Genomic DNA, 25,557 nt, shown 5'->3' on the forward strand with positions numbered 1-25,557 from the left:
CCCCCCAGCTCCTCATGCTTCCTATATAGCAAAGGTCAAATGAGCCACACCTGGCAGATTGCACTTAACAAGGGTGGAGCCAAGAGACCTTGTGGAATAGGCTCATCTACCTGGCTTCAGTGTTTTCAGGTTGATTGCTCCTTATCACTGGTAGAAATAACCTGACCAGGGGCTTAGTGGTTAGAGTTGACCTAATGAATTAACTACAAAAGCTGCACAAGGGTCATATTGCTGTCAGTCATTCCGTGAGGAAAATTAGTACAGAGCCTGTTTAAAAAAAAAAAAAAAAAAAAAGAAAGAAAAGAAAGAAAGAAAAGAAAAATGAAAACGACCTTCCAGGCAAAATTGCTCTCATAGATTTTCATCTGTCTAGCCATGACGGATAAAGAATGTAGCAATCAGAATTGCTTTTCTTGACATGAATGTTATTTAAATGTGCTTTTCTGAGATCTCTTCTTTAGGCAGGACTTTTAAAAATCTAGCCCCATGACCTCTAACTACAGTATTTACTCGTGCTGCGTATAAACTATCACGTATAAGTGCCAGGATCCGGATCCTCACTCACTAGTCAGCATCACAGAATCACTAGACGACCAGTGATCAGGTCAAGGACTGGGCTGATGGTTTAGGCTTTAATTTGGTTGCATGCCTACATTGCTGTTTCCTGGCAGGTCATGGGAAGAAGTTTGGCTGGCTTGGGGGAGCTTATGTACACGTGGCTTTTAGGCTGCAGCCAAAGTGTTCTTCTAGATCTGGAAGTTGGAAGAGGGTTGCAATCTCCAAGCTCAGGTACAACTACATATCAGTGTGGTGCAACTGATTTTTGTGTTCCTTGCACTAGCTGATCCTTCACCTCCTCTTCAGAGACAAGGCCTCGCGTCTCTTTCATGCTCCTTCGTTAGTAAACAAACCAGGATAGATTAAAGCCTCTTTCTTCAAGTCAGCAAGATCCCGGGCTACCAAGATGGTGAAGGGCCTAGAGGAGAAGACGTCTGAGGAGCAGCTGAGGTCACTTGGCCTGTTCAGCCTGGAAAAGAGGACACTGAATGGAGACCTCATTGCAGTCTACGGCTTCCTCATGAGGGGGAGTGGAAGGGCAGGCATTGATCTATTCTCTTTAGTCACCAGTGATAGGACCCGTGGGAATGGTGTCAAGCTGAGGCAGGGGAGATTTAGGCTAGACTTCAGGAAGAGGTTCTTCACCGAGAGGGTGGTCGCACACTGGAGCAGGCTCCCCAGGGAAGTAGTCACTGCACCAAGCCTGTGGGAGTTTAAGAAGCGTTTGGACTGTGCACTGAGTCACATGGTCTGAATTTTGGGGTAGACCTGTGTGGTGCCAGGAGTTGGACCAGATGATCCTTATGGGTCCCTTCCAACTCAGGCTGTTCTATGATTCTATACCCGCCTTTGGTTTCAGTGAGAATTCAGGCCCTCACAAGTGAAGTTTCTTCTGGATGGTGTTTCTTCTGAATAGGATAGTTTCATTTCCCCCTTGAAGACTTACAGGGATGTAGCAACAAAAACAAAGGCTTTTGTACAAAAGGTACCTGAGGCATAGGCTACTTTTCAGCCTGCTGCAGACTATGGGTATGATATTATCGTGTCAGACAAATATGATCTGCGTAGTGTGAAGTGTTCCGGCATGCTTACAATCTGCCAAAGGCCAGAAAATGGGACCTTTGTTCTAAGACGGGATGGAAAAGAAAACAAAAACAACAGCAACAGAGAAGGAACTTTTCCTTCACCTACATTTTATTACTATTTTGCAACTCCTTCAGCTGTCCACAAGGAATTTTGCCCCATCCCCACCCATCCAAATAAGTAAAAAAAAGACGTTGTGACATAGAGGGATAATTTCAGTTCACACCAGAAGACATTCTTCTCACTGAAGTACAGTTAAGCCCCACAAAGTGTCAAAAAGCTGCCAAAAAGTAATGTATTTACAAGTTAGTTTTACATCTTGGCATTATTTACTTGGCTGGTCTTGCATTCAGGACTTGATCTATCTGGGGGAGAACATGTAATGCCGTGCAAGGTTGTTTGGTTGCATGACTGACAACGTGTCTTGTTTTTGAACTGTTTGTATAGAAGCAAAATACACAAGTGTACACTGTCCCCAAGGGAGAAACTACCTGTTGCTTCTCAGGCTTAAAGTTAAAAGGTGTAAGCATCTCTTAAGGTGTAGGAAAAGTGTGATCAGCGGTTTGAGCACAATTCTCACATATACATGAACATTTTCCTCTCCAATTTCCAACTTGGAGTGCAACATTTCTCATCATACTCTCAGGTCAGGATTCTGATTCTAACAATGGTTCCTAGTGCAAATTTCCAGAGAGGAGAGAAGCAAACCAGTCCTGACTGTTTTGAATGAGATGGAGAAAGCAAACTAATGTAAATGAAGAAAATAAACCTGTAGGAGTGTTCTCAAATAATTGTCATTGACCAAAAGCTTTGGATTGGTTGAATCCTTGAAAGTTAACTAACGTCAGCTCAGGTTGCATCACTGAATTTCAAGTAGCAAGATAGACTTGCACCATCACAGAGCCTCAGTCACAGTCTAAATCGGCACTGCCTCTAACTTCACAAGAATGAGAAAGAAAAGCCCATCTTTCTACGTGGTCAGCTACTGGCAGACCTAGAGAAAGAAAGAAAAAACAAAAAGGTGTGAAAATTAAAGAGTCATGTTTTTTTAGGACATTTCACCAAATATGTAATATGGAGTAGTAACCAGACAACAAATGAAAGGGAAGATGAAACAGTAGAAGGTACTTGTGTGGCCTTAATTTACATGGCAATTGACAACAACCACAATCTGCAGTGATTTAGAAGTGCCTTACACCACCATTCACCCTTGAGACAGAAAAATGGGATGCCCATGTTATGTAAGGGGAGCGCAATCCCTCTCAGAAGACAAGAGTCTGGGGAATGTAACTGAGTACTGAAAATCGTAAGACTGGGTAGCACCAAAGTCAACTGAGAAGGGAGGAGGAGTCTCTCTGGATGTTCACATAACAGAAAGGAAACACAGATGTTAACCCTAAGCACCTCTTTTTAGAGACATGCTGGGAACGGGTTCTTTTCAAGCCTGGGGACCACATCTGGGGACCACATCTGGGGACCACATCTGGGGTCCACATCCTCTTGATATTGGAACACCACATATACTACTTGGAATGAAAAACATTAGCACTGCTTCATGTTACATGGCAGTTAACTCCAAAGGAAAATATTTTGGCTAAGGATTAATATTGCTAGCTCTAATAAAATAGCATTTAAATAACACCTTATAGTGTCTGAGGCCTTTCTACTGAGATCATAATGGACCAATACCTCTTGGTGCAAAACATTTGAGCACTACTACCACCTAGTTTTGAAAATCTGACAAAAATTATTCATGGAGCTTTCTACAGAGAAAAAAAAAGGGGGGGGGGGGAGGGGGGGGTTGTAACTGATAAGAAGCTAAATGGCTGCAGAACTGATGAGAAGCTTCAGGATTTATTCCAGTTGTTTGCATGACGCTCTTCCTAAAGCCTGTACATTTTGCATGATTTTCTGGGATTATTTTGGGGCATAGCTTGATATCTGCAAGGGTTTTAAAAATGGACTCCTCCCTTTGGTCACTTGTGCCCCTCAGCCACGTCACAATTAACTGAAAACCCTGCTTATACATCTGAGTAAAACACTGCTAAAATGTGTGAGCAGAATTCAGAGTGATGTACTGAGTCTCACCTAAAACTCTGAAAATTGTAAAAGACATTCAGGGCGAGAAGTTTCTTCCACAGTTGCTTTGCCAGGAAGTATTTGTCCATAAACACCCTTACAGAATGAAGCAAAGATTAATTTGATGTCTTTATAATGAGAAAAACAAAACAAAACAAAACAGAAATGATAAAAGAAAATCTCATCTGCAGCTACTCTCTAGGGAGGGGTGTACTGGTTGAAAGAATATTTAACAAGATCACACAACTACAGTTCATGGAAGACAGAACCTAGTTATGTTTTTATAATAATATTTTGCTATGAGCTTGATCCTAGTAAAAAATATTAACAAATTACCTGGAATAGAAGCACAGCTTGATCTGATAACTACAAGAAGTCCATAGATTAAAAACAGAATGCTAACAAAAGATGAGCAAAGAAAATCAAGGACAGCAATTGACTTACAGTTGTAACTACTTTAATGACTCCATATGTCTGTAAATTTTTTTCAGAAATGGGACCAGAGATCACAACCAAGCCATAGCTGGATAATCCAATCCAGGCTAAGAAACAAACAACATCAAACAAATAAACAAATAAACAACAACAAAACCCACAACAATTTTTCTGGTAATTAGGTAGCTTTTTTTCTTTATAACTCCTACTTACCAAATAAAATTAAGCACAAATACATCATAAGTAAATCTACCATGTTCTGTGCTAAAACAGCAGGGCTATCTATCATTCATATAAATAAAGAGCACAAATATTTTCTATCTTGAATAAAAGCTCTTTCTCCATTCTTCATCTCTTACTCCCTTGTTTCTTATGAAAGGAGCTGAATATTCTCTATTTCCCCTAATTCTCAGTGAAATACAGGTCTATAAATAAATTCCAGTTACTACAGATAAAATACATATTAATTAAATTATTTTGGATGAACTATAATAATTGTTTTGGAATGGTAAAACTGTAACAACTGAATAAGAGCTTTAAAACATTTTGATAGAAAAATATTGATTCAATTGTTTTAATTTGCCCTTATATAGAGATCAAATTGATAATGCAGTAATTCAGCACATATTTATCATTAAAAACAATGAAAAATAAATGGAAGATGATGATTTCTTTAAAAATATGAGTCATGCATCAGGATATACAATTGAGTTACATAATACAATAAATCCAAAGAAAACCAACTACAGATTTCAGTTATGAAATTGCACAAGCAATATTTTTTTAGGTTTGATAGGGAAAGGATCCTGACGTGGTCAATAAAAAATTTCACTATTGAAATAGTTTTTAAATGAATAGGTCTTTTTTTGACCAAGTAATACCTAGACAATTTTCAACTCAGGTTAGATAATGGAGTTCATTCAACAAAAAAAACTGAGAATTTGTTTTAAGGAACTTGTAATAAAAGGAACTTAGCTCCGTTCAAAGCTGCCAGAGACCAACTCCTTTTTTAGTGGTCACATCTTTACCATCAGGTTATGTCATTTGCCCACAAGAGGAGATGTTATTTAATTCCTTCTTCAGCCTGAAGGACCTGCAACTACACTGCCCAGAAGAGAATTAGAGATATACATGTAGCAAACTTTAAAGGTGAACCATCCTCTTTTTATTTTTGGGGGGGGATGTGGGGGAAGGAAGAGGATCTGTACTTTGCATGGGCTCCTTTCAAGAGGGTATGAGCTCCAGACCAACTGGTGGGTGGTGGTGGGAATACCCTGGTTGCTCAGCAACAGCCTAAAAAACAGATTATGAGATTCTGTCAGTGGTTTTGTGAAATCATTTCCTTGGTTTTTATTACAGTATCTGAAAACTAACCAGAAATGTCAACACATTTTAGATGTTTTATGAGATATAGTGTTTTGACATTTTGAAAATTTTATCATTTTTACTGAATTGAAATCTATTTTTCAAATTCAGTCCAAATTCTCAAAGCCTCAAGTACTATTTTCTTAGTATTTTTATCAGTAACACTGGCAATTTCCAAAATTTTCCCAATTCTGCACAGTAAGATTGCCCTACAAAGATTAAAAGTAGAGTTATCAGTTACACCTGTTACGTACTTAATCATCAGTTACCAACAACCTTCTATCAAAAAAAAAAAAAAAAAAAAAGTTCCTCTCTAGACTGTTTCATCCCATTTCTCTTCAGTTTCTACCCATCATCTCTAACCGTTAGCTCTCTTTGCACATAATTTTCACCTTCTTTCCTCTGTCTGTCCTTCCAAGGAGCAAGGCCCAAATGACTTTCATCTCCTCTGTCCAGTATGACTCTTTTGCAGGTTTGCTAGCTTATAGTGATAACTCTTCTAAGAAAATGAATATATAAACAGAACAATTAGCACACAAAATTTAAATATCATGGGAAGAAAACTGACACTCTTTATGGGAAGCTGGTCAGTAAGTCAGGTCAGTTTTCAAACTATGTGTCAGAAAACAGATTTAGTTAGGCTGTCTACATTGAGATGTTACAGCTTTATTTTATGTTCTGCACAGATGACCTACCTCCTTCTGAACCGCTTGAATGGGAAGTGTCAAGCAAGGCCCCCATGTAGCAACCAAAAGCAGAATGAAATCCACTCACAAGCAAAGAATTTGTACGTGCAACCAATACCACAGCCCAACCCCAGCCTCCAGCTGGAGGAGGATATGAATTGCCTTGTCAAAACTTACCAGCTGAATTGTCTGTGTCTATGCCTTGACACAACATAGCATGTATTCTTCTGTCTTTAAACATAATAGAAAATGAAGATCCATCTAATAATTGCCAAAATATACACAACACAAAATAAATTGCATGTATTGACTATGCAGTGTACTGCACGGCTACCACAAAGTTATTTTAGTAAAAAACAGCATCCATAGCAAGCTCTGAAAAGTTATTCTGCAGTGAGAATACCACCCAATATCCTATAAATCTGTGCCCTTTTCATTTCTTAAACTCCCAGCACGAACCTGAGCTCACCTGCCAGTTCTGCTGATGTGCTCATTGAACAAAAGACACTGAATGTCTGGAGGTGGAGGATCACCAGTGACATCTGCTGACCATCAGCTGCCCAGTGCCTAGCAGTTGGGTTCTGCCCTTCCCGTGGTTTCACTCTGAACTGCTCTCACTCTTTTATCTGAGCGTAAATTTCTCTCTCTCACACACACATTAAGGACATATTATGTGTAAATTAAATGTTTAACTATCCACACTTCTGTAGTTGCCTACCAAATTCAAGTAAAAACTGTAAGGACACTAAGCCTGCGCCCCGCTGGTTGGAGCCCCATTTGTACTTGCTTAGCAGCCCCTTATGAGCTCTTCCCACACTGTCACCCCATTTGTCCCAGAGATGGGGAGATCATTCATGGTTTCAGTGGTAACTCAAGTGATTTTTTTTATCAAGGTTGTCACAGGCTGATGACAAGCCCTGCAGACGTAGCTGCAGGGACTACAGGAGGCTGCGGGCTTTGCTCAAGCCTCACAGGGGTCGGCTTGAGAGCTGTTGTGGTGCCGGGTGGGTTTAAGTCAGTGCAGGAGGGCATAGGTCCTTCATCCAGATCCTGAGGGTGACATGCTGTCCTCAGGCATGAGACATTTTGCACTGAATAAGAAAGTTTTCAAGGTAATAAATGTAACAAGAAACTTAGAGATGATTCTTTTCTTTCCTTTTCAGTAACATTTTTTATTTGTTGAATTCTCATGCAGAAAATCATACAGCAAATGCACACATATGCATTTACATTATTTTGCATCATATTCTTGCCTAACTTACTGTTCAGTGACGATAAATGCATACAATCTTTATCACATCTGGCACCAATATTTAAGAACCTCACAGTGCACTGTAAACAAGGACAGATTACACCACCACAAGCAGTACCAATTTCACGTCATACCATATCAACACCCTTCCTCAAGTCTTCTTAAGCTCCAGCACTGCCCCTCTTGGCCCTTTGGATTGCCACTGAAAGATGTGGTTACTTCTTTCTCTGTCTCCTCAGTCATGAGGATAAAAGAGGACATCCAAGGCAAACTGTGAGCTGCACATTGCATTAATTTTTGGTAGGAACTTCAGCAGACTGCAAGCAGGTAGCAGGTGTGTTCTTGTCCTCTCCTACGTTTTGCCCTGACCCTCTGCCCTCCAGCTCTATGAAATGCATCAGTTCCTGTTCCTCTCTACCTCTCCACACCCTGCACAGTTACAAGGTGGTGAAGCTCCCTCTATAGCACAAGTTTCACTGGTAAAACTAATTAAATTTATTAGAAATATCCCTATATCCAGAGTGAGATAAATGCTGACTAACTCAGTAAAAATTTTGGCTGAATTAAGTCAGATTCTGTTTTATTTTTAGGCATAGACCTTAATAATTTTGGAGCTAACAGAATAAATTTCATACACACATACTTCATGCTAGTAAATCCCTTCCTAAGGAAACTTTGCCAACAATAGCAAAATACAAAGAAATGCATGTTTCTTGATGAATCTAGTTAAAAAATAAAATAAAAAATAAATAAATAAAAGAGAGAGAGAGAGAAAATTTGAATAATTACATTTCTGTTCAGTTTTCTAGCTTCTAGAAAATGGAGTGTGAAATTCAGCTAGAAAGAAAAAAATAACAAGATAAAGAAAAAACAACACACAGAAATGTTCACAAGCTGATCAGCTTCAGCTGAAGGCAGAACTGGAATCTAGTGCCAAATGAAGGGAAGAATATCTCAGCTAAAGCTGCTTTCTCCGTTCAGAAAATAGTCTAAGGAGATTTCAGAAAATCTTTCTGTGCACGTTGCAAAGCTCTCTTTATTTTGTGTTATTTATTTATTGTAACATTGTCTTTAGTAGGCATGTCTTTGTTGACTTTAACCAGTCTCAGCTTTGGCATAACCTTCTGCAATTCCAGATGAACAGGTGGAGCATAGAACTGGGCAAAGATTTATGAGACCTGATACCTAAGCCCACCTATTCCAGAATCCTTGAGTTTGTTTCTTCATTTCTATGTTAGCTCTGCTTGCCATACTTTGCTCAAAATGCCATATTTTAGGTTGGCATTATAAAGTGACCTGCAGCAAAAGCACCGTGGAGACCTACACTTAAATAAGATTTCCAAGTAAAAATAGTTAATAGCAACAACATCAATGTAAATAGAATGAGCCGGGACATAGACTGATTCATTTACTTAGTACTTTTGAGATATTTCAGTGATGTAGAACTTTTTTTTTTAAATTATTATTATTATTAAAAACAAGAAGCATTCCTCTGTAAAATTCACTTTTAATAATTCTACAAGAGTGCCCTTTAGAAGAGCACAAATGTTAAGAGAGGTGAATCAGACTTCAGTTTTCCACAGGACAGTGTTGTTATTTTATTTTAATTGTTTTCCTGAAAGGAGTTGTAGGTCATGAGAGCTCCCTTTGAGGTGCAGAGACACCCAGAAGACTGGCTACCACAGGTATAGTGAGGCTGGTTTGGGTTGTTTGGTGAGCAGAGTCCTTCAGTAATAATGTTTTTCAAATTGTATTATATAGTAAAAGAAGATGCATTGTCAGTCAGAATTTCACTAGTCTGTCTTGAATGATAAATATCAGAATTTGTCCTTGAACCACGTTTATTGTATTTCTTGTGTCTCATGCACCATAGGTCCTTCATTATCTTCACAAAGTAACTTCTAAACTTCACTCCGATAAATGCATAGAGCACAGGGTTCAGGCAACAGTGTAAAAATGCTATGGCTTCAGTGGTGTATTTTGCATAGGCCATTGCCTTTTCAGAGTCACAAGATTTGTCCATCTTACCCATATTTACAGCTGCCACAAGGAGAACAATGTTATAGGGTACCTGGCAAACCAGGAAAACAGCTACAATTAATACAATCACACGAATTGCTTTGTTTCTCTTGGAATTCTGAGCTTGTTGTAAGGACTTGATTATGAATGTATAACAAAAGAACATAAATATGAAAGGTAAAAAAAATCCAAATCCAACTTGTAGGCACAACAGCAGTGATTTCAGCATAGTGCTTTCAGCCATTTTGTCAAATCTGTGATCACAAATCTCTTTGGTTTCGTTGGTGGAGAAGCTGTAACTTTCACTGTATAGAAAAGAGGAACTGGAAATTAAAATTGATGATACCCACACAGCCAAACAAATCAGTTTACTGTATGCAAGTGTTCTTGCCCTTAGCTTAAATGACTTTGTTGCCTGTACGATGGCAATGTACCGGTCCACACTGATAAAGGCCAAAAGCAGCATGCCGCAACTGAAGTTGATCGCATAGATACCTCTGGCCATTTTGCAAATGAAATTACCGAAAATCCATTTGTCAGCAGCATAGTTCACTGCCCACAGTGGGAGGGTGAGAACAAACAGTATGTCCGCAATGGCCATGTTGAAGAGGTAAACATCTGTCATGGACTTGGTTCTTTCATACAAAGCAAAGGTCATCACTACAAAGATGTTACCAACTAGGCCGATGATACAAATCAACGAGTATGCAGCTGGCAGAAATGCTTTTGTGAAGATCCTTACTTCCCACTTAGAGCAGGGTTGTGCAATTAGAGAAGCATAGTCTGAATCATACAGATAATCTGTGATACTAGACTCTGTCTGTAAAAAAGAAGATCACAGGTTAATTCACACCTTAAATATCCACAATTTCTATATAATTGAAAGATGATAGATAACAACATTATACAAATACAATATAGTAATGGCTTTGGAAAAAAATAGTATTGCAAGGCTTGCTGATTTGAAATGCAAGTGACGTTTCCCTTATAGTAACTGTAATATTTCTGTCTAGTACTTCCTACCTCTCAGCTTCAAGCCCACATCAAGTTTCTCTTGAGACAGTCCATAGCAGTGCTTTTCCTCCAGTACTACCTGTTTTACAGTTTCCACCCAACCAAATTACAAGTGTGTTTAACACTGCAGAGCACGCATAAAAGAACTAACTAGTGAAGTTCACAAAATCTTAATTAAACTATAAACATGGAGATTATCTTTTGGGATGGCCCAAAGGATTCCATTCTTAAATACATTATGCAGAAAGAAATAATTTGCCATCACAGAAGAATCTAAATTCTGGGATAGCTAGCCTCAGATGCAGTTCCTTGCAATGCAGACACCAGACTAGTTGTTAAATGAGGAGGTAACAAAACTAAGAAATGGCATGCATTTTCAGTGAAATCTGATGAGTAAGAAACTTCTCATCACCCAATCACTCCTGAAATTATGGCAGCTGGACCAGCAGTCTCAAAGAGCTGGGACTGCCAGGTTCATTGCTTTATTATCTACCGATGTAATGCGTTAATTGAGTACTTACAATATTCATTTTGCCAGTACACTTCTGAAAAGGTTATAGACATATATGTGGAAAAGAAGTACAAAATGCTTTCCGAGGATTTCTGGAAAAAAAAAAAAAAAAAAATTTGAATGGGGAAAGCAGCAAGCACAAGAAATGTGGAGAAGTAGGAAAACAATTAAAACAATTGGAAATACAAGTTATTCAAAGAAGAATCAGCTCACTTCAGCTATACCAACAAGATAACATCTCAACAAATCACACATCGCTGCAGCACTTTGTGCAGCTGGGAAGGTGGGTGGTTTGTATGGGTATGATTATGAGTACAGTCTTACATATGGATTGCTTATTCAGAGAGCTAATAAGCGATACATGAGAATATGTGATTCTCAGTTCACATTGACTTTGCACCACAAGAAAAACGAATAAATGACATTTTACTTCCAAAAAATCTGTATGACAATGTAAATTAGTGTATTGAGATATAACTGGAACAGTAAAACAGCAGCACCTTACTATATTTCATAACAATAAGGCATCATTTAAACTTTTTATTATTATTATTTATTATCTTTGTTTTACAGAGAAGGAACTAGTAGAGCACTGAGTCATTACTGTAAGTATTCACTTGGGATGTTCAGTTTGAGGCACTTGTCCCCCACCCCAACATCACTTTTAGGAGTGCCTAGCATTATGCAGTACAGTACTTCATTTATGTAAATTACTGAATCCATTGACTCTGGTTGCAGGGAGGCTCAGACTTCCGCAAATGAGACCACAGGATCTGAAGTCACAGGTGGATAAAATGGGGAACATGCCATTGGTGGCCACATGCACAAAGCTGGGTTTAAATGACTCGCTTAACCTCACACAGGAGCCATGGGGCAGGAGATTTAGCTCCTCAGCTTTCCCCTGCATGAAAGCAGTCTTCCCCTCCTTTCCCTTACCTGCTCCATGACAATTGCACATACCAGCAGGGACTAGCCCCTTATTTGCCAAGGGTATGATCGTCAGTTTAATTCAGAGTTTCTCTGCTTTTTACTAGTTGTGTTGCTAATTAGGAAGTATATGTGGGTTAATCTTAAATCTAGATTAACAAATCCTTCCTGTTTGGGAATTACCTGAGTTTTGCAAAAGGGAGAGACTGATAATCTGCAAAAGTGGGGCAGATGCAGTCCAGATATTAGAAGGAAGCTGGCAAGGGCAGGGACCTAACACTCTTCACTGTCCAAAGGCGTAACGAGGATCAGACTCTGTGTGACTCATGTGAGGAGGCTGGCTCACACTGCAGGTCTTCAGATGGGTAGAAACCCATACCATATGATGTTGTCTAAGCATCACAGCTTCTCTGGCTTTCCTTTCCTTTAAATAAACCTTCATCCACCACTCCAGCTTCCTCTGCCACTATTTCAAAGCTGATTTTTAAAAGCTGCTGGTGTATGACAGCTTGAAAGCCCTTGAACGCTTTCTGAAGCAAACTAACAATTTAAAGTGTCTCTCTGAAGTGCAAAGGTGTATAAGGCAAGCAGTGATATACACTGAATTTCACCTAGGGCTGTGGTTCCTAGCCTGTGTTCTCTGAACACCCCTAGTCTCCATCTGCTGCTTTACCCTCCACTGCCCCCAGCCAGGCAGACACACGCCCCCCTTCTCGGTGTCCCTGTTACCCTTTGCACCAGGCTGTCAGCACAGTAACTCTTCAGTCAGCAGTAAATGGATACCCGTCTAGGTTATTATTTTAGGAACAGCTATTTTATGGTTGGGAAAATATATATATATATATATATGTGGAATGACAAAAATGACAAAAATCTTTCTAGGATGTCCATGGTTGTAACATAAAAAGAGCCTGATGGTATATATTCTCTCTAAAAAAAAAAATTTTTTTAAAAATGTGCTTCGCATTCCATGTTGCCAAAGTAACTCTTAAACACTAGTATAAAGTGTACAGAGAAGAAGCCAGGGTGAACACAATTTAGTAGAAGGGAAGTACAAGTGTTTCTTGAAGTCTGTAAGGACCGCTCTTCAGAATAGCACTGAAGAAAGGCTCTCTGCTCCTCAGAAACATTCAGCAGAAAGCTACTAAGCATAGGAGAGCTGCATGCTCTCTCTAGTGATACAGAAATTCACAAGGACACCAGCAGTCACACATTTCTTCACAAAAGTACTTCCACCGCCCAGCAAAAGCTTCCCAAGGCTGGTTGCTACGAGAGTAGTAGACAAAGATTCAAACTGAAACCAGAATAGCAAAGATCAGATTTAGGACCTGATTTAAATCTCTTGAGCTATTTCCTTTTATGATTTTGAAACAGCATTCACTGAAGTTATTAGGAAGGTGCACTGGCTGCAAAGGAAGGTGAATCGGAACCTCTTTAAGCACTTTTCCCCATCATGAATTAAATCTCTCCAATAGTCTTACAATAGGCAGCTTTATAATTTATTATCTGCATATTTGTGGCTTTATTTAGCACTAATGTATTAGGTAATTATCAAAAATAAATTTCCACATATATAAGGGTGGTTGTGGTTGGATATGTTCTAATATTCTTTATATGTTGCATATAGGCACGTCTATGCACATGTACACAAACATACTCAGATTCTGCATATTAAATGTCATATAAGCCTTGTATTTTTTACCCTACTATTTTCCATTCTATCTACATTAACATTTCTTTTCACTATGAAAGCATTATGTGAATACTCAAAAAGAAGACTAAAATGCATTCTTCAGTACAAAGTATTTGGAATTATACAAGCAAAAGACAAACCAAAGAAAAAACTCAGGAAAAAGGCGGATTTCTATAAGGAAAAAAAAAAATCTCAGCACTTAGAGGAAACCAATAATTATTTTTCAAGCATTACCTCCCATTGTAAGTATACTCCTACAAATGCATGTGGTTTAGTACATTCACCATACATTATAGATAAACTATCTTATGTTAGTACTTACCAGATTTGAAAATGGTCAGAAGATCAGGTTGACGAGGATGTGTGATTCTGTTACATCCTTTTGTGGCTGTCTCAAGCACATTTACAATCAGCCTCAATAGACAGCATTAGTCAAAGGTACGAAGTTCAATTGAAATTATCACCACTTCCTCCTGACAATAACCTTCTTTTTTACGTAAAGGAAAATACTTAACCTTATCTGTGCTGGAGACATGTCATTTACTAATTCAGCTACCTATATAATGTGATACTGTTTTTAAGTAAACAAGCTAGCATTAGAATCATAAGATATAAGGTGTCGATTGTCACTGTCCTCAGAATACTTCCTGAATAATGGCCTATTTCTGCAAAGGTTGCACTGAAAGTCATGAAGAACTGCAAAACTGGAGCAAGCATTAACTACAAAACTGACTAAGAACTGTTTTCTGAAGAAAAAAATAATAAACTGGCATACATCAAGGTGCATATTATTCACATCTTTTGCCTGAGCTGCTAATAAAATATGCAAATGCCCAGATAAAGATGGAAAATATAATTGTATTTGTCTGCTTGGTACAAAAATGCCCACTTCCTGAAAGTGTTCAGGGTCAGGCTGGGTGTGGTCCTGAGCATACCTTCTGGAGGAAGGTATGGCGGGGTTGTACCAGATGATCTTTAAAGGGTTTTTTTCCAAGCCAAACCATTCTATGGTTTTGTGATTTGTTCAGGTCTGTTGTTAACGTTAGCTGTAACTAGACATGAAAATACTTCATTTTATGATTCCTGAATTAAAAAACCTGTAAATGTTCTTTCCCCCACCTCTGTCCTTAGTATTTGAATGCAATTTAGATGTTCATGTTAGCAGGGAAAAAAAAAAAAAAATAAAAAAAATAAATTATATTCTAATTTCTTATTTCAGAAATTGTGTGTGAGCACTTAGATAAGTCTTGTTTTGTCATTGGAGACACCAGATGGCCTTGTAAGCTATGCCTAGCTTAATAGAATGATGGACATAAAGAAATACAGGATGAGAGATGTCATGCTCATATTTTCTTTCAAAACAGAGTGTTTCACAGTACCAGTGGTTCCCTAGCCACTTAAGTCAAAATGTGATTTGACATAGATCCTTAAAAACCTTGAAATGAGGATTTCATTTTTTCCCTCTATAGGTGTGTGTATGTTGACACACCCATGCATGTTTTGACTGTTACTGCTGAAAATAATAATAATAATAATAAAAATCTTCACTGTTTCATGCATACAATGAAAAAAAAAAAAAAAAAAAAAAAAAAGTGAAAATCAATTTGGACTATACTGTTGATTGAACTAATTCACTGTCTGTCATTATGGATCCAGTTAACTCCATAAAGCAGTTGAGCACTTGAAATATGTTTGGTGAAATTCAGTACATTGAAGAGAGATATGTGAGTTTAATTGCAGAGAAGATGAGTTAAAATTGAAAGCAAAGAGAAACAATTGTAGCAGACAACTATGATTGTCTCCATTTTAAATTTCTGTTTATAATTTTCTGATTCTGATAAATCAAGTCAGCAGCTGCAGTTAGAGACTTGGGTTGCAGAAATGGTCAAAAGATTTGCAATGTGGAAATGGGATGGGCATGAAATTTTGGAGTCTGACTACCACAAGTGATTCCATTGCTCTCTAGGTACCTGGGACATCTTTTAGAGATCCGCCCTTCTTCTCTAGTTGCCTAGGACCTTCCATTTTTTTTTTCAAATGCATGGGTATTAAATTATAATGTCCTAAATGGTGTGGGGGCTGTTCTACCTTATCTCAGTCTCCACAAAACTCAGCATAAAAGGGTGACATTTTTGTTAAGAATTATTAGAAAAGCAGGAAATAAGAAAATGGAAGTCAACGTAATACTTCTGTAGAAATCTGTCAGGCCCCCACAGCACAACTACAATGTCGTTCTGCTCATTCCCTCTCGGGAGGTATATGGTAAGGCAAGATTATTGGTATAGTTATCAGGAGCAAGGAACTACTAGCTGAAGAAAGACAAAAAAGGCAGCCGGGAAAAGAGACTACTTACATACGACAGTTCTTTAAAACCATGAGTCTGGGGAGGTTGTGAATGCAAAATAATTATTTACTGAGTTGCACAATGAAAGCACACAGATGGCTGCCCGTGAAGCTATCAGGTAAAATAAGATATCATCACACAGCACTGATAAAACTGGGGGATTTTTTGTTCCTGGACATCACAGAGGAAAAACATACATGAGTTCAAAGAGGGATTAGGCGAGCACAGATCTGATAGGCCCACATAGGTTGTTATTCGTAACAGGCTGCGGGAAGCCCCCAGCCCAGGAAATCATCCAAAGGTGGATTCCTGAGTGCTGCACACAAATCCCAGGACAAGCGCCACAAGGCAGGTGTTTCTTCATCCCAGGTGTCTGCCTCTGGCTGCTTCCACAAGTAAGACACAGCACTGAGTGGACCTTTGGCCCACTGTGGGAGAGTTCATGTATTCTTGGCAGCTGCCACACTGCTCTGAAGGCACCCAGTAGCAGCACTCACAGAAGGACATCTATCTTTTCAGCAGCCTGGGAGGACCAGCAGCAGGTAGAGCCAAGACAGTGGTTAGCATCAGAGAGCAGTGCAACGCGAGTGGAGAGGATGCACGAACGATGTCGGAGAAGGTGTAAAACTATGGCATGGCGTTTAGGTTTTGTGCATTGAGATGACTGGCACCATGTCCAGATCCTGCAACTCTTTCGAGATATCCTCAGTCACAATAATGAAGTACTCCTCGCTGTAATATTTATTTCATAATTCATAATAATTTTCACCATCAAAGCCTCATGAGTTTTCAGGACACTCTGTTACTCTTTGCTAGGAAGGGATTTTACTTTATATATATATATATGTATATATAATGATTTTGTACTGCTTCCCTAAGTTATTTACATTTTAAAATGCAGTAACAGAGATTGCCTATGTTACCTCTGATTTGGGCTACAGATGAGGCTCATAAGGCATCTTCTGTACTTTCTTGAAAAAGAAATATAAGTTTCATTTCTAATTTTCCTGTCCTCAAAGTGCTGCGAGGAATAGTGCATCTACTTTTGATAAGATAAGGTGCATATACTTTTTGTAATAACAGATATATATGCCAGCCTAGATCCTGTTTACAGATAACTTTCTGTCTAAATGCTGTCTGAAACTAAGCACTGATTCCTGCTCACCATATCTGACATTTTGAAACACAGGCTCCAGTCTTGTTAAAAACAGCACATTGAGAGCAGGTGCAATTTCTGTGTTGGTACACGGATTTGCTGGTATTTCATTGTGGCTCATTTCTCTGTGGGTCTTTAAGTGCTTTTCTTATCTCTGGAGCTGATGAGAAGGCTCTGAGCGTCACAATGCAAACGTCTTTACACAAAAACAGATCTAGCCCACAGCAGTCATGTAAGCAGCAAATAACGAGTAATAATTCCCTCTGTATTATAAATGGATGTGACTTCAAACTACCAACCAAATCCATGATGATTGTAATCCATATTCAAACATGCACGTCTTCTACTAGTAGTAGTAAACAGCGTCTCTTCCAGACATCAGCCCACATTTTGAAAACTAACAGCATAGCCTCAGAAGCAACTAAATATTATCAACTCTGTTTCATGGAATGTGACTCAATGTAATGGGATGGCTTGTTTCATTAAAAGATAAATCAGAATTTTAGAATACCCACTACAAAAACTTTGCTCAGTTTTTTCCATACTCATGTTCTTTCCAATTTCAATGTATCTCATGTTTAATCTGCAATATAGTTAAAATTCAGCAGGAAAAACAGTCTTTCAGAAAGAGAAGAATTAAATCCTTTTCGGTTAATGCCAAAACTAATAAAAGATAGCTAGTGTAACTTACCTCCTTAGTGCATTTTCTTTTGACCCAGTTACAAAGCCCAGACAGCCTTCCTTGCAGACACTTTGTGCTTCACCTTCACACTGTGGCAAATGGAAAGGGTTTCTTCTTTTTAAGACACCTATTTGAAAATCTGCATGCTATGCAAATGAAGCCCCCACATGTAGTTTGCTTTTGTACATGTTAGAGCTCTGAAAGGAAATTTACTCTCGTTTAGCTAGTATGGTTACTGTGGTTTTTCAAATCTCACCACATGTTAGTTTTCTGCCACCACTAATTAAAGAAAGAAAATATTGAAAGATAAGGAAAACAAAACCACTCTATGATTTATTCCAGGATCCATGTGTTTCTTCTGGAATGACTCAGGATGTTTTTATGATTCTAAAAGAGATGCAGCACATACATTGTAATCTGTTCCTTCTTGCTTTCATGTTCATTCAGTTAAATTTAGATCAGTTTAATCTGATTAAAAAAACTAGCCACCAGCTGAGGTTCTGGTCTCCCCATCATTCTTTCAGACCACAAAATGTAAACTATATTTTTACATTCAGGTTGTTTATATTACCCGATTAACTATTATATTAGGAGTTGGACTCGATGATTCTTGTGAGTCCCTTCGAACTCAGATAATCTATGACTTGTTTATTTTTTAAAAAAATACCACCCCATATTGTCAATATATTTTTTCTCATTATTTTCTTCAAACTTCCCTTCTTCTATTTGGCCCTGGCTTTTTGCTCCCTCTGACATTTGTCTGTATTTGGTATTTCTATATGTGGTTTGTGTGTGCGTGTGTGTGTGTGTGTGTGCCCCTATTTCTTCCTCTTCTGTTGTTTGGCTTTTCTAGTTTTCTCTTATTTCCATTTCTTGTTTCCATCCTCATCATTTCTCTCCAGCATTACTTTTTGTAGCACGACTCAACTCATTTTCCCTTTAATCTTTTTTTGTTGTTAATATTTTCAACCTCACTCCCACCTGATTCCATTCACCCCCTCATGTCTGAAGCAGCCCTCCTCGCATACAAGGGGGTGTCAGGCACTGAACTAACATGATCCCAGAACAGGCGTCCATCAAGGGTTTAGTTACTTGGACGTCTGTCAAACCAGTCAGAGAAGACAGAGCCCTGCCAAGGTCTTCTGCAGGGTTTAGTCAAATGAGCAAATAGGGCTCAGGAGATAAAATGGGTTACAAGGGTAAACAGAGCACTTGGGAAGTAGAGGGACTAGAATAAATGATGGGAACTGGTTTGTGGTTCATGTGAAAATGGTAAAGAATCACAGGTTATTTCTTCTTATAGTGAAATTGGAATTTTCTGAAGGAGGAGCACAGTCATACTCAGAGTACTCCTCTGTTTCACTGCAGCATTGCTTGTTGCAGCCTGCCCATCTCCTAGCTGAGCTGCTGTGGCTGCCAGGAAGAAGCATAAGGAGTGTGTCCTGTCATGGATAATCACTGCATTCAGAAAAGCTGGTTAAAAAAATATTTTATTTTCTGAGGAAAATGTTGATAAAAATGAAAATTTTGATCCAAAAAAATGGTGTTTCTTTTGATGGAAGCTTGGATGACAAAAATGCCAGTTTAGAAGAAGCACCAAGAGGCACAGGTGAGTTAATATATGGTTGCTCATTCTTTTATTCTCTTTTGTAGGGTGAGGTTATTAATCTGATTACATGTCCTAGTTTAGGGTAGAGAACATAAGCAATGAATAATGTCTTTCCATGGTCTAAGGTCTCATGAAAAGGACTGGATTCACAAGGAACAACAACTTACATCAGGCATAAGAGCAGCATCAACACATTTCATTTTATTAACAAAATGCTTCTGAGATAAATAAAGGCATTCTGAATGAAAAAAAAATAAAAAAATAAAAAAAAGGTTTATTCAAATAATGTTTCTTTCCATTAAGAAACATCTTGAGCAGAACATTTTGTATCAGTTTTACTCATTTAAGTTTTTACTCATTCAGTTTTACCTGAATTATGTTGTGTTGGCCTGTTTCCTAGTGTTGCCTTTGAGCTATCTTAGAGGTTTAAGAACCATTTCTGGTGAAAGCATCTCCCGTGTTTCCATAGAGCTAAGGAAGCTACACAGTGATGAACAGCCAAGGGACAGTTGATTGAAGAAGCCAGGAACTCATAATCTGAATTATCTACTTTGTCTGCCCATGAAAAACTCTTATGTTGACTGGAAATTACATGTTTGTTCATGAAATCCCAAGGAAGAGAATAGCAGCAGTCCCAGTCCCCTTATTCTCCACCACCTCTGCAAAGCTTTGCATACACCTGTGCATCACCCAGAGATTGTCTTTTTCTCAATTGCTTTCATTGTAAATGTCCTTTTCTGGGGTCATGTCTTCCCACTGGAGATGTGCATACCAGAAGCACCTGTTACACTACTCTTTGACCCTAACTGAGTCAATGAAACTGTGAAATCTAGCCCATGTTACAGTAACACTTACAAAATATGCCATTATACCACCACGCTTCACACAGCAACAACTCTTTAGAGTGGTTAAAAGCCAGTTTAAGGAACTGGTTCTTAAAGCTGGTTTCTTGCAAAAGTGGATCTGATTTTTTTAATGAAGTATTTTGCTACAAAACACAAAATATCACAAAACATTTCGAAATCATTGCTGCCATTTGAGGTAAACGGTCCCCTGACAAACATTCTGCTGAATTGTCTGCCAACGTATGACTAATTTACATCAGGCTGTGGAGAATGAGTGAGTTTCCATATCAGAAATGCTGCAAACACCAGGCAAAGAGAAAAGAAGAGTTAAATATACAGTCACTGACATAATTTCTATGTTTTTGATGCTGTAGCTAGATGATACCGTTGCGGTAATTTTTTTTGCTTGCTCGCTTACTCGCGCACTCTCTGTTTCATGTCTCATTGAAAAAACTACCAAAGTAGTTTCTCAAAGCATGTCATCAGACTATACTCCCAAGCACTGACATTTCAACCTCAGTATGTTGAATTCATTGACCTGATTTCTTTTAGAGCTGTACTTTCTTTATATGACTGTTTTTACAAGAGCCCCACACCATGGAATGCCCCAGTCACCTCTGTTTCCACAGCAGCAGCCTTCATAACTTGACTAAGAGCTGAAAGCTAGTGTTTAAAAGGTGCTTATATACCTAATGATGTAACTGGTTGCTTACTATGGAAATTTTTAGGCATCTGTTATCCTGACTCCCACCCAAAGCCGTAAATGCTAAAATGGAAGAATGACATTTGAAATCGCGCCTGCACAATATGCAGACCCTGGGTGGGGTGGGTACAGCTCAAATGAGGTTTCTTTCAGTCCTTCAGTGGACCAAGATGCAGTACATGTTTTTCAGCCCATGGACTGTGATTTTCCCAATCATAAAGACAGATTGGAGGGGTTGGCTGGCAACTTCAAGAAGGCAAGCCTGCTGTCAGCCATCTGACAAGTCAGAAAGTGACTTCTTTCTTGGGAAAAGCACATGCTGGTGTTAGTCCAGAACTCACCATCCCATCTGTACACACCACCCATGTGGACCAACACTGCCACTTAATTTGGCCTGAACAAAAAAAGATGAGAGCACAGATAAGAAAGTAAGGACCTCAAGGAGAAAAGGATGGCACAGAAATAGAATTCACAGGAGGGAGAAAGGGAGATACTCCCTCATGTTACTTATGCACCATCGTGTGGGATGTAACCACTAACGCCACCAATGATCTGAGGCAACCCAGGGGGAAAAAAAAAAAAAGATTGCTCTGCAAGGAGGAGAATCTCCTTCCAAATCTTCTGCACAGCAGGAATTAGTGTTCCTATACAGTTGCTACTGAGATGCCACTTGAGCAGACTGGTGTAGGAGGGAATTTGTGTCCTGGTTGCAGATCCTCTCCATGATAAGATATGGATCAGTGAAGATAATCAAGCACAGTTTAAATCATTCTCCTTTTAATAAGCTTTAAAAGTATTGGGATTCAAGTCTCACTGCAATGAATAGACACAATCTACCTCAGTGCCTTTAGAGACTTGAGCGTACTTGTGAATTTCTGTGTGGATTTGGAGACAAAGTAAGCGTACATGGGTTGCTGTGCCAAGCAGAGAACAGGGAGAGTGGTTCCTGACAAGGGATCTTGCACTGCGGACAGCTACCACAGCTCTCTCAACTCATATTGCAGTGGATAGTTCACCTCTCACTTCCCTTCCAACAGTGGGCAACTGCTGTTATCATCTGATCTCTAGGTCTTGTGCATGCAGTTACTGGTGGTTAGTGCTTTGATAAAGCTTATGTTTCCACTGTGATCACAGAACTGGCAAAGAAAAAAAAAAAAAAAAAAAAAAAAAAACGCCTCAAGTAACAGGAGGTACATTACTGATCATTTCCTCACAGGAACAGCAAATTGGCAACTGCTGTTGATTAATTCTGTGCTGCAGGCTTGTCCTTACATCTCATTTCTTAGAGATGATGTGTTTGTTTCCATAAATATACCCTAGCCCACACTAAGGTAGGCACCTAATAATACTGTAGGGCAGGTATGCTGGAGAACCATAAAGCACAGCTAAAGCTGCTGGAATGCTCTTATGGAGCAACAGGCTGGAGAGTAAGGCATGGTAAATCATTAGCCCAAATATCCATGTATAAGTCCCTTGCCAGGTGGCACTGGTAGCAGAAAAGGCCAGATTCAGTTATGTAGGCAGTCTGGCATTGATTCAAATTTAGAGTTGGAAAAACAGAAACTTGGTTATGGCTCTTGGTCTTGTCAAGGAAACTTCTCCAGCTGCAGCAAGCCCAAGACTTTATAACTGGTCTCTGAGGGTATCTTCCTTACTCAGCGCAGAGTTGTGCCAGATAGCTCAGATACTAGACAAAGTACAATCCACACAGTATCCATTTATCTTGCTCCAAGATAGACTGCTTTAGATGCCCACCCAGCCACCTTACTCATTTCTTCACAATATTTTGTGCAGTAGAGACGTTTTGCTTTACTGAAGAGATAAAGGAAGGGTGTCTGTGAGAACAAACTTGAGATAGCTGGCAACTTATGGCTGTGTATGCTCTCTCCTCCCCAGGATGTTTTGGTTGTCTCCACTATTGAGAATTGGGAAAGTGTGCTAATATTAACCACTTCCTGTTTCACTGCAGCTTCCTCACAGTGCGTTGACCAGGGCTGGCAGACACCAACATTTTCACTGGTCTGTCATTCATCACCAGTGGGCTGTCACTGCCCTGAAGCTTTCGCGCCCATCCCAGGAGTCACCACCAAGGTACTAGCCAGCATGCCCTCACTACGATCTGCAGCTGCTTCCTGTGGCTGGTCTCTGTGGCCTCATGCAAAGCAGTCATGGCTCTGTCTGCTTCCTCCTACAAAGAGGGAACGGGAGGAACCGATCTTACCATGTCCCAGCATATTCCCCTTCAGGGAGGTGCATCTCACAGATATGTTCTCTTTTATCTCTCCTTCAAAGCCTTCTTTCTTACCACTTTCAACCAACCTCACCAGTCTGCAATTGGATTTTGATTCAGGACCAGGCCTCAGCTGGTCAGCAGTCTTGTTCTTTCATTATTTTACAGGATACATACGTTATACCGCTGTGTTCCTTTCCCCATTTCAAAGCTCACTTTCTCCCCAGATACCTCTGATCATTGCATGCTGAAATGCTGAAATGAGACCTGGGTCCAGCTGTTTGTTTCCTTCTACATGCTCGCAGCCATCAAGGCAGAGCTGCTGCTGCTTTGCACCTTTTGTCCCGTTGTATCGCACATACCAGCTCCTTGTTCAGTCTCTGGTGCCAGGTCTAAGTGCCCTAACTAGCAAGGCACACAAGTCACAAGAACTGTCTTCCAGACTACATTATCATACCAAAAAAACAAAACAAAACAAAACAAAACAAAACAAACAAACAAAAAAAAATGCAAACCCGTAAATGGTTTCTTGATTTCTGTCTCTTTTTAAGTGAGTAATTTTCCCCTTGTTTAATAAATGGACCCAACTCCTTCAGGGGTCAGGCAAAAGCCAACAAAAGGACACAGACCTTGACCCTAAATAGAAGTGAGTCTGCCTTACCTCCCCTCCCTCTGCTTCTGAATAAGAAATCCTCCTTGACAGGAATTGTCCTTCCACTGCCACTCCTTCTGCAGCCAAGAGCAGAGGTCTCACCCAGGCAGCTAAGGGTCATCCACATTAACCCAGAGATGCGTGAAGTCTGGAGAGGGTCCCTTGGCCTCACCTGGGCCTGGGTCTTGGCACAGCACAATGTGTGATGCGTTCTGGTCACACCTGGGCTACTCTGCTGTGGCTGGCACATGGACAGCAGAGGAAACCATGCTTCAGGAGCTCCCTTCTCCCCATCCAACCATGAGACGTTTCTGTCATGTTGACAGCAAGATTGGCATCCACTGTCAAGCCAGATCTCTGAGTACATCTCCATTGCCTGGCTCCACCATGGGATGCGCTCTTCATGTCTGAGTTCATGTAGCATCCTACGCTCAGCCAGGATTTGTCCAGGGGGTTGTTTTCCTTTTTCCGATTTGACATACAAAGGTGTTACATGTCTCAAGGTTTATCTACTGTCTTTTGTGAGGGGAAAACCTGCTTTTTGTCGTCACTGGTCCAGCACAAGCAGTAAGGAGGCTTCTAGGTCTGTACTGGGTCTGGCTGGGATGTTAACTTTCCCTGCAGCAGCCCATACAGTGCTGCGCTCTGCACTTGTAGCTAGAACAGCAGTGGTATCACACCGGTGTTGTGTCTGCTGCTGAGCAGTGCTGGCACAGCATCAGGACTCTCTCTGACCCTCCTGGGGGGTGAGCAAAAAAGTGAGAGAGAAACATCAGCAGGGCAGCTGACCTAAACCAACCAAAGGGATATTCCATACCATATGATGTCACACTCAGCAACAAAAGGGGGAAAAAGGAAGAAGAGGGGAGGGGTGGGCTCTCGTTGTGAAAACGTCTGTCCTCCTCCCGAACACCAGCTACGTGCATTGAGGCCCTGCTTCAAGGACGTGGTCAAGCATCGCTCATTTGTGGGGAGTAGAGAGTAATTTCTTTCCTCTGCACTTCCACATAGCCTTTTTGTTTTGTTTTGTTTTGTTTTGTTATTCCCTTTCCCTCTCCCTCTTCCCCTTTCCCTTCTTTCCCTTTAGTTGAATTATTTAATTAATAATAATATTTCCTTAATAATATATTTTTTCTCTTTAATTAAATTATCCTTATCTCAACCTGTGAGTTGTTCTTTCCTTTACTTCTTCCCCTCCTCATCTGAGGATGGGGAGTGAGAGAGCGGTTGTGGTGTTCAGCTGCCTAGCACGGTAAAACCACCACAAGGTCTTATTCTACCTGTCTGAAGAAGAGAAAAATGTCATGCCACCTCCCAGCCCTCCAGTCCTAGGTAGTAGGACTAGAGAGGTTTGACCCCTTCAGATGCTGCCAGACCTGTCTGACCAACCTGAACCACACCACTTCTAGCACACCCTGGCTTGCACCCTTGCCCAAAAAACTTTGCTGTTAATGCTTTAGTATGTTTAAAACAGGCAAAGAGCTCCCAGTAATAAAAGAATTTTGCTTCAATTTTTCCCAGTAGTTTTATGTGATAAACACCATGCCTCAGCAGTACAGGAGAGAGGGGTGCCTTGCTGCCAGCTCAGCCAGAAGTTTCCTGGAAGTCCTGAAGAGATAATAGGGGAATGCTTAAAAAGATTAATCCAAACAAATTTGATGAAAGAGAATGAACTGTGTTGCCCTAGTTAATGGTATTACTGAAGAGTAACTGT

The 25,557-nt window shown here is 39.8% G+C and overlaps 1 protein-coding gene across 3 annotated transcripts; it reads right to left on the bottom strand.

The window, feature by feature from the left end:
* Window positions 1–8,242: 8,242 nt before the first annotated feature.
* Window positions 8,243–17,897, bottom strand: CCR6 (C-C motif chemokine receptor 6). 3 transcript variants are annotated; one of them, XM_035323361.1, is made up of 4 exons: window positions 17,814–17,897; window positions 13,945–14,095; window positions 11,013–11,094; window positions 8,243–10,297 (listed from the first exon to the last, which is right to left on the bottom strand). In XM_035323361.1, exons 3-4 carry the CDS (start codon window positions 11,019–11,021, stop codon window positions 9,212–9,214), a joined length of 1,095 nt encoding a protein of 364 aa, XP_035179252.1. In that variant the 5' UTR covers window positions 11,022–11,094; window positions 13,945–14,095; window positions 17,814–17,897; the 3' UTR covers window positions 8,243–9,211. The 3 variants fall into 3 exon arrangements, with proteins under 3 accessions (XP_035179252.1, XP_035179254.1, XP_035179253.1); XM_035323363.1 differs by lacking the exon at window positions 13,945–14,095 and having other exon boundaries at window positions 17,814–17,887; XM_035323362.1 differs by lacking the exon at window positions 17,814–17,897 and having other exon boundaries at window positions 13,945–14,896.
* Between the last annotated feature and the right edge of the window lie 7,660 nt (window positions 17,898–25,557).

This window comes from Oxyura jamaicensis, chromosome 3, assembly GCF_011077185.1.
Source record: "Oxyura jamaicensis isolate SHBP4307 breed ruddy duck chromosome 3, BPBGC_Ojam_1.0, whole genome shotgun sequence".
Taxonomy (NCBI): Eukaryota; Metazoa; Chordata; class Aves; order Anseriformes; family Anatidae; genus Oxyura; species Oxyura jamaicensis.